This window comes from Miscanthus floridulus, chromosome 11 (genome assembly GCF_019320115.1).
Source record: "Miscanthus floridulus cultivar M001 chromosome 11, ASM1932011v1, whole genome shotgun sequence".
NCBI classification, from domain to species: Eukaryota; Viridiplantae; Streptophyta; class Magnoliopsida; order Poales; family Poaceae; genus Miscanthus; species Miscanthus floridulus.
Genome location: NC_089590.1, coordinates 85,393,693 through 85,402,746, shown reverse-complemented (window position 1 = coordinate 85,402,746; position 9,054 = coordinate 85,393,693). Strand labels below are relative to the sequence as shown.

At 51.3% G+C, this 9,054-nt stretch overlaps 2 protein-coding genes across 2 annotated transcripts; one reads left to right on the top strand and one right to left on the bottom strand.

Moving 5' to 3' along the window:
- The first annotated feature begins 219 nt into the window (after window positions 1-219).
- LOC136494682 (protein ENDOSPERM DEFECTIVE 1-like) lies at window positions 220-4,213 on the top strand. Its single transcript, XM_066490855.1, has 6 exons — window positions 220-1,428; window positions 1,531-1,650; window positions 2,815-2,931; window positions 3,009-3,098; window positions 3,567-3,674; window positions 3,962-4,213. The coding sequence occupies exons 1-6, from the start codon at window positions 490-492 to the stop codon at window positions 4,019-4,021; spliced, it is 1,434 nt and encodes a 477-aa protein (XP_066346952.1). The 5' UTR covers window positions 220-489; the 3' UTR covers window positions 4,022-4,213.
- Window positions 4,214-4,591: 378 nt separating this feature from the next.
- Window positions 4,592-5,970, bottom strand: LOC136490579 (ABA-inducible protein PHV A1-like). The gene is made up of 2 exons (XM_066486784.1): window positions 5,748-5,970; window positions 4,592-5,644 (listed from the first exon to the last, which is right to left on the bottom strand). The coding sequence occupies exons 1-2, from the start codon at window positions 5,925-5,927 to the stop codon at window positions 4,775-4,777; spliced, it is 1,050 nt and encodes a 349-aa protein (XP_066342881.1). The 5' UTR covers window positions 5,928-5,970; the 3' UTR covers window positions 4,592-4,774.
- Window positions 5,971-9,054: the final 3,084 nt, after the last annotated feature.

The window sequence follows — 9,054 nt, the reverse complement described above, 5'->3', positions numbered from 1 at the left end:
GGTGACACCTATGTACGGTCAATTTTTTAATGACTTATATATAATTACAATTTTTTTTAATGGCACTCGTCTAAAAGCCTCGAACAGAAACGCCCATTCTCTTTCAGACCCGGCGTCGCATATGATCGCGAGCCCACATCCCCTCCGCCTCTCCGGCCGCCGCGCCGGACTCCACCGTTCGCTTGCCGCGACGTGCGCGTCTCCCTCCTCCCACTGCCTCCGCCGTCCCCCTCTTCTCCGAGCGCGGCGCGTAACGTGGGTAGCCCACCGGCGAGGTGGCCCGCATTGACATAGAGCCGCGACGGTAGCGAAACGTTCGGGGAAGCCGTGCGTACCGCATAAACCCGTCCTCGCAACTAGCCGTTGTACCCGTCTCTCCCGAAAATCCATCCCGCTTCCCCTCGACGGCCCACCCCCTTCTCCACTCCGATCCGATCTCTTCGGCTTGTGGCCGCCGCCGCCGCCACGCCGTCGGGGCGCGGGGACCTGATGCCGCCTCCGCTACCCGTACCGCCGACGACTGCGGCCCGTCCGCGCCGCCGCGGAAGGGAAGTCAGCTCCCGGTACCTCTCGACGCCCGTCCCCTCGACCCCGCGCCTCTCCACCGCCTCCGCGGCCTCCTCCACGCGGTCGCGCTCCCCGACGCCGTCGCCTCGTGGACGGCAGCGGGCGGCCACGCCCTTCGCCAACGAGAACCACCCGCCCCCGCCGCCACCTCCCACGGGCACCGTCGCGCGCCGGCGGGCCGTGCAGAAGCTTTTCGACGAGACGGGCGCCGGCAACCCGCGCGCCTCGCTGGGCTCCAACTCCTCTGCCTCCGCCGTCCCAGCACCTACTCCGCGGCCGCTCCCGCGCTCCACCAGCCGGCCGGCCGCGCACACCGAGCGGAGAGGGTACCCGCGCCTTCCGACGCCCGCGCATGCAGGCTCCTCCTGCCCTTCCTCTGCCGCGGTGGAATCCGACGCTGCCTCGTGCTGCTCTTCGTCTGATACGTCGTCCACGGCCACTGACTTCTCTGAGGCCGATGTGGCGCTCGGGATGGCCCCAGCCGCGCCGTGCGAGAGCCCGCCGCTGCGGGGCCCAGCGTCCTGCCGCGGGGGACGCCTCTCGTCAGAGCTCCGATCATCGGTGCCGGAGTCGGGCGGGTCCTCGCGGGCGTCCAACCCACTGTGCTACCGCTCGCTCAACTCGGCACTGTCGATCTCAATGGCGATGGCTGGGAAGCTGACGGCAGCAGGGAGGCCACCACAGCCGCAAGGGCCGAAGGCAGCTGATCTGAAGAAGGCGACGATCGTGGGGGGCAGGAAGGTCGCGGGGAAGCAGGAAGACGTGCACCAGCTGCGGCTGATGGACAATTCGTACCTCCAGTACAGGTTCCTCAACGCCTGGGCTGAGGCTGCAGGCAAGGCCAAGGCGGCTGCTGCAGAGGTAAGTGGTTGTTAATGGAGGTGCATCGGTCCAGCTGTCAAGGGGGTGGCTACGAATTAAGGTGCTGATGATTTGTTGTTTTTGGTTTTGTTGAGTGCATAGAAATCGTTGTACGGGCTCGAGGAGAAGATTGCCAGCCTCAGGGCATCTGTTGCTGAGAAGAGGGCAGGGGTGGAGAGGATGCAGAGGGATCATAGATTGAGTTCAGTAGTAAATGCGCAGGTACGGCGAAGCTGTGATTTCTGAATTTTGAATTGCTGTTGAGTTCAGTGTGCATTTCTTCATAATGGGTGCTAACCAAATTGCGTGATTGTTGAATCTTCAATCAAATAAATCACATGAATCAATTATTTTCTTGGCATGCATTAGTCAGATAAATCACATGAATCAATATATTTTCTGACATGCATGATAGAAACTAATGTGGGGAACCTCGCGGCTATTAAAACTCGACCTGCGGGGGTTATGACGGCCCCCGAGTTTCCCTTTAAGAAGAAGATCTTCTTACACAGATCGAGAAAACCCCCGAACCCCTGTCCCACAACCTGACGCAGGAGGTGCCGTAACCCTGTGAGAACCGGGCCGGAGCCTACCACTGCGCTTTGGCACATGGGGATGAGCGAGGGGATTTTTTTAACCTCAGCCTGAAATCCGCTCCCACGGGGAGTCGAACTCAGGACCTGAGGAGTGCCGCTGGGCCACCTAACCGTTAGGACTAGGCACCCTTTGGCGAACCTCGCGGCTATTCACTAGGAATAACACTAAATGGATATGTTTGACTACTATATCAACTGAATTCAGAAGTAGAACAACATTATTTAAATCTAGAATAGGGTTAAATGTCCAGAATTATATCCAGTTTTCCCATTCAGAAGTTTGTTTTTTTCAGAAATAATGGAAAATGTATGATACAGTTTGTGTGGTACTCTCCTTTTTTGTTGCCTGTATAAAATTGAAAAAAAAATATAGGTCTAGCTCTTGAAAGCCATGTATATCTTGACAGCGTGAGTTTATTTGTATCAAATCAGGTACCATGTCTGTTGTCAATGTGAATTTTACATGTAACAGGTTAAGTATTCAGAATAAAACCAGTTGCCCCATTTAATTATTATTTCTTCTTTTTCAAAGGAAAATAGAAAAGATATTACATGATTTGTGTGGCACTCTCCTTGTTTGCTTTTCTGTAGAATATACAAAATATGTTCATGAAAACTATGTGTATTGTGACTGTGTGAGATTCTTTGTATCAAAGTGGTTATCATGCTTTGATTTATATTTATTTGCTGAGATGTATGGTACAAAGGGTATATATATATGGTCAATATGAATTTTACATGTAACACTTTTCTCTTGCGTTACTCTAAAAACGAGATGTGAAACTTTCAGGTGCCATATTTGAAGCAGTGGAGTGACATTGAGGGGGGTCATGCAAGCTGCCTTATAGGGGCAACAACAGCACTATATAACGCCTCGTTAAGGCTACCAATCATTGGGAGTGTAAATGTAGGACTTCAATACTTCATTACACATCATTTTGTGCATAAGACCAAGTATCATGTTGTAAATTGATATGCTTGCAGGCCAACTGCGAGGAACTTACAGAAGTCCTTAAGTCGGCAACACAATTGCTTGAACCGCTTTCACCTTGTATCGAAAATTTCCTGCCAAAGGTGAGATTACAGACAATTTTGAAAAGCAAACTACCAAAGCAGTGTGATGCCTAGCTTTCTTTAGATGCTTTTGGTCCATGTTCAATAACTGAAATCGTTAAAATATATCCGTAAATTGACAGCGTCAGATATAGTTTTAGATGAAATATAGTAAGAATATCTTTTTAAGCTATATATAAATCAAAATCAGATAGGGTGAAGATAATAGCAAATTTAATGGAATAGAAACTTAGTTCCTAATGTAGTAGTGGTTCCTTTTTAAGTCATATACTTATCATCGCTTCTTGCTTTAACTAATATTGATAAAGTGTTTATAAATTTGCAAATTTTAGATAGATTCAGTTATTGTGGTGAATGTGGTGTTCTCATTTGATTTGGTGTACCTATGCAACGAAAAAACTATCTCGTCATGTAGTAAGTCCTTGTTTATGCAACAAAAAAAAATTATATTGCCAATTTGCCATGTAGGTCCAACAAATCGACGATGTGGCATGTAATCTTGCCCAAGTTATCGCTACTGAGAGAACCTTAATAGAGGAGTGTGGTAATCTCCTATACCAAGCACAGAACCTACAGGTATGGATCTAAATTGACAATCATCTCACTTCAGTCAGCATATCACTTTCCCTGTCTGGCATCTGCTCTTCTCACTTCAGTCAGCATATCACTTCCCCTGTCTGGCATCTGCTCTGACTTTGCCACATACGCCCTGTTCATTTGGCTTATAGGCCGTACTTTTTCAGTCAACGAACAATATTTTTCTCTCACAACAAATCAGCCAACAGTACTTTCAGCCATGTCTTATCAGCCAAGCGAACATGGCATATCCAACTCTGATGCAATAACAAATTCCAATTGCATAGATGAGGGAGAGCAGCTTGAGGAGTCAAGTGATGCAACTGAAAGAAAATGAAGCGAAGTAATAGAAGGAAGATGGGGGAAACACGCCGCCAGGTCGTTTGTTCGACAGAGGGAGCTAACTGTGCTCCACCGTTGGATGCCCCAGGTGGACAGAAGTTGCCTGATCGATACATAAGTACATAACCAAACGCTGCGAATCAAGAATTGCTGATTCTTTCCAGTAGATATGTTCGGTAATTTGCCGTGGAAACATTTTTGCTGTGTAGCTATTGAAAAAACAGATACAAGAATCGTTTTCCGAATAGAAATTTGTTGATTCTTTGTACTACGCGTGTTGCGCAAAAACCGCTCTCTTTTTGTTAGCATCCGGGAAACAAAAATTCCCAGGTCTGTGTTTGACGAAATATATAGATATCAGCACAATCTTGTTAAGATGAATTTGAGACGAAGGGCAGCTAACAGCTATAGAGAAGTTTTGAGACAAAGGTAAGATAAATTTTGAAAAATAAGCTATAGAAAAGTTTTGAGACAAAGCTAGGATGACCTAGCTAGTTATGGTTTGATATATAGGGAGTAGTATAGTACGTTCAAACGCGTAGTTCCAGGTGTTGAGATGCGGTGCTCAAGATTTCTCTCCCAAAAGATGGGAGAGTCCCTGTTCATGAGCTACTCCAATTACAGAGCTTCCATTCGACTCTCTCGGCACGGTTCAACACGACAACGAAACTGGCGCATGCATGATGTTTCGCCAAACATTATTCAGCCAGCTAGTGGAGTAAAATTCATCTGGACAACGATGGAAATTGGTGTTCGGTCTACGGCAAGCCTGAGCCCTTCTCCCTGGCCTCCCTCTTGTTCCGCTCCCGCGCGATCCGGTCCCGCTCCTTCATGGCGGCGTCCACGTCCTCGTCAGGGACCACGCTGTCCTTGACGCTGTGCGCGGCCTCCTTGGCCGAGTCCCAGGTCCTCCGCGCCTCCTGCTTCGCCATGGCCCCGATCGTCTGCGCCGTCTCGGCCACCTTCCCGGCACCCTCCTTGGTCATCTCCACCACTTTCTCCCCGGCCAACACGGTGCCCTCCACGGCCCGCTCCGCCGCCTCACCCGTGCGGTCCTTGGCTGCCCTCGCCGTCTCCTGCGCCCGGCCCGCGGCCTCGCGCCCCATCTCCTTGGCCCGCTCCGCCGCCTCACCCGTCCGGTCCTTGGCCTCCCTCGCCGTCTCCTGCGCCCGGTGCGCGGCCTCGTGCCCCACCTCCTTGGCCCGCTCCTTCACGTGCCCCGCCCTGTCCGCGGCCTCCCGCGCCGCGTCACGCGCCTCCTGCTTCGCCTTCTCCGTCGCCCGGGACGCCGTGTCCGCGGCCTCGTGCCCCATCTCCTTGCCACGCTCCTTCACGTGTCCCGCCCTGTCCGCGGCCTCCCGCGCCGCGTCACGCGTCTCGTGCTTCGCCCTCTCCGCCGCCCGGGACGCCGTCTCCGCGGCGCCCTCCGCCATGCCCTTCGTCTGCTCCTTGGCCCTCTCCGCAGTGTCCGACGCCTGTTCCGTCATGCGGCCGGCCTTGTCCTTCGCCTCCCCGGCCATCCTCTTGGCGTGCTCCTTGGCATCGCCGGTGGCGTCCTTCGCCTGCTCCGCCGCGTCCTTGTACTTGTCCCTGATCTCCCTCCGGTCCTCCGGCGCGTTGTCGTACGCCTGAGAAGCAACCGAACGTAAATGCGTGTCAGTGTCTACCTCCGACGAACTCGATCGCAGAAGTGACAGCGGCGTGCCAGCGGTGACGCAGCAGTGAGCATACCTGGGACGATCTTGGCGCAGCCTGCAAGCAGATGCGGGTCCAGCTCGCCGGCTGCGGGCGCGGAGGAAGGAAGCACGCCGGCGTGGGGAGAGCCTGCTTGACGGCAGTGTTGCCAGTGAGCTTGGCGGCGCCGGCGACATGCGCGCCCCCGAGCAGCATGGCGGCCATCAGCCTGGACATAGACGACGACGTCGACGACTAACCGGCGAGACTGCGCGTTGAGGTGAGGTCTTGGATGGGATCACCGAGTTACCAGTTGTGGATGGGCTTCAGGATCATGAGCTTGCAAGGCGGATACCGTGCGTTGTTATAAAGGAGCCAAGGAGGTGGAGCTGACGAGACGAGGGGAGGTGACACGTCCGGAGACACGTTGCGGTGCAAGCTCCGGAAGAGGACACGTGCTGACGCGTGCGGCGCTCTGGTGTGTGTTGCTGGCCCGCGGGACGAATTTTTTATTTTCCCCCTTTTAAAAGTTTTTTACAGATACTGGAGGTATGTTTTTAAAATTTGGATCATTAGCTCGACGTTATCGTTGGTGGCGTCGAACTTACACGTCTCGACGCAAAAGGAATTGGCGCCTAGGTCGGAGGGGGGGGGGGGGGGGGGGGGGGGCACGTCGGCATCAAAGTAGAGCCGGGGGTGACATGGCAGCCAGTTCGGCGCCGTAGATCTTAGCGCCGACTTTGGCGTCGTAAATCTTGACGCTGACTTTGGCACCATAGATCCTAGCGTCGAGCCGGCCTTACAGGTGGGTTTTTTTTCCTTTCTCTCTTTCTTCCTTTCCTTTTCCTCTCTTCCTTTCTTCTCTCTCGGCCGACGCCTCCCGCCGCCGCGCCCCCGTCCCGGGAGCGCTGCGCCGGCCGGCTGCCCCACCGCCCTGGCCGTCGTCGCGACCCGCTCGAGGCGGCCTCCCCGCTGCGGCCACCGCGCCCTGCCCATCCCGTGGCGCTGGGCCAGGCGCTGCTGCCTCCCCATCCTCCACATCCGGTCGCACGCGTAGGTCGTTCTCCGCCACCCCGTCCCACGGCCCTCCACCGCGCCCGGCGCCTCCTCCTGCTCTCCACCGCGTCGTGCACTGCTATCGTTGGACAGGTAAATTTCGTGTATATGCAATATAGTTAGATAGTGAGGTTGAATTTTGGTGTAGTAGTTAGTTTATTGATGTACTTAGGATGGTAATGTGATAACCTATTAAGTTTAATTAGTTGGTGATCTAGAGATTAGGTGTAACCTAGTTAGACTATTTACTTACTTAGTTAGCTATCTATTTAGTTAGTTATGATAACCTATTTAGTTTAATTAGTTGGTGATGTAGTGATAATAAGGTGATAACCTAGTTGTTGGACATGTATGGAGCTAGCTATTATGTTATTTGTGAAGCTAGCAGTTACCTAGTATGTAGTTATTGGCACGTAATTTGGACTAAACGAAATGTGTTTGGATTTGTGTATGAAATAGATGGACAACCTAGTGAGCATATATCATGGAAGCACCGTGGAAAGAGATCGCTATGGATATGTTGAGTTTGTTGACATGCAAAGTGTGCCTGTGTTATTCAATGAGAAACCTTCATTTAGTGATTTGGTTGCAAGGTCTCGGGAGGAGCTACATTGCCATGATGATGATGGCATCCCAGTTGAGGGTGTACTTCACCTAGGTTTCCCTCCCAACATCCTTAGGAAGATGATCCCAATTGGGTGTGCAGACCAGTGGAAGAACTATGTGAGATCAGCTATGAAGTGCCAGTTCTAAAGTTTGGATGTGGTTGTGCGTCAGGTGTTAGTTGATCCCATCCCTCATGGGTTTTTCCCACCAATGGGTTAGCAGACACACTTTGACCCTCCCGTTCCGGAACCTGATATGGATGTGAAGGTTGCACCTACGGTTTCTGATGCTCAATCTGCTCCTAATGAGCTAGTTGGAGATGCTTGTCAGACTCATGATGTTGTGTCCGATCCTCCTCATGAGATCCCTTTGACATAGAATCATCCGAGTAAGTGTCTTATCCGCATAGTTTTTGGGAGCTTACCCCTTCCTTACATCCATTTTTTTCATTCTTTCCTTATTTTTCTACTTATGTTGCCGGAGACATTTCTGACAATGTGGATGTGCCCTCTATTGCTGTGCAAGTGCACTATGAAGATGAATTCCGTGGCTCCAATAGTGTTGAAATTATGAATGATTCGAAGCCATATGATATGGCAAGGGCTCTTGATTCTGATGATGATCGCCCTGTTGGAGAGCTGATAGAGAGTGATGTTGAGATGCTGAGGCGTATCTTTCCCGGTCGTCATGATCCAAGAGTTCACGAGTTCAGCGATCTTGCTCATTTTGGTCAGGCGTGTGCAGAAGGACATGATGAGCAGCTCCTGAGGCCGGCCCTAACATGGTAATTCAGAAGGGTAGGGTATTCAAGGACCTCCCTGCATTGAAGTGGTGGTTGGAGGCATTTGTAGTGATACGAAAGAGACCTTACAAGGTCTTGCATTCATATGCTGAACGCTGTTACATAGATGTGTGTGATAAGGAATGCTGCCCATAGAGGATTTGTGCAAGGAAGTAAAAGGTCACCGGAAAGTAAAAGATCACAAAAGTTGTCGGGCCACACAATTGTGCTGACCATGTGCTAACACTGAAGCATCAGCAGTTGTTATCTACCCTCATTGCCAAGCGGATGATGGGAATATTGTAGGGAGAACCCAACATGAAGGTTAGGACAATTATGAGGACCATTGAGGCGTTGTATGGAGGTTATGTGATAACTTATGGTAAAGCTTGGAGGGCTAAGCAGCGAGCGTGGAAGATGATATATGGGGACTGGAAGGATGGGTATGAGCAGCTGCCAGTACTATTCAATGCAATCAAAGCGGTGAATCAAGGCATGCATTATGAGTACATCCCAAAACCAAATGTATGGAAGGATGGGAGGTAGATATTCTTCTGTGCTTTCTGATGCTTCCCTCAATGTGTCGAGGCCTTTAGGCACTGTGGTCCTATCTTCTCCATTGATGGTACATTCTTGATTGGCAAATACCAGGGCACACTTCTTATAGCCATATCCTGTGACACAAACAACAAGTTGATTTCTTTGGCATTTGCTTTGGTTGAGAAGGAGAATAATGACAGTTGGGGATGGTTCTTGAGGCTAGTCTGGATACAAGTGATCGGGCCTGGTAGCGAGGTTGGCATCATATCTGATAGGCACCAGGACATACTTAATGTTGTGCGAGAGCAGATAAAGGGGTATACACCTTTGCACCATCGTTGGTGTACTCGGCACCTTGCTAAGAATATACTCCGGATGGAT

Bases quoted from the DNA above. Each gene is read 5' to 3' on its own strand.
- LOC136494682 (XM_066490855.1), top strand. From the start codon at position 490: ATGCCGCCTCCGCTACCCGTACCGCCGACGACTGCGGCCCGTCCGCGC. The intron at 2,932-3,008 runs GTAGGACTTCAA...ATATGCTTGCAG, and splicing joins CAATCATTGGGAGTGTAAAT to GCCAACTGCGAGGAACTTAC. The intron at 3,099-3,566 runs GTGAGATTACAG...TTTGCCATGTAG, and splicing joins TCGAAAATTTCCTGCCAAAG to GTCCAACAAATCGACGATGT.
- LOC136490579 (XM_066486784.1), bottom strand. From the start codon at position 5,927: ATGTCCAGGCTGATGGCCGCCATGCTGCTCGGGGGCGCGCATGTCGCC. The intron at 5,645-5,747 runs GTATGCTCACTG...GTTGCTTCTCAG, and splicing joins CTGCGCCAAGATCGTCCCAG to GCGTACGACAACGCGCCGGA.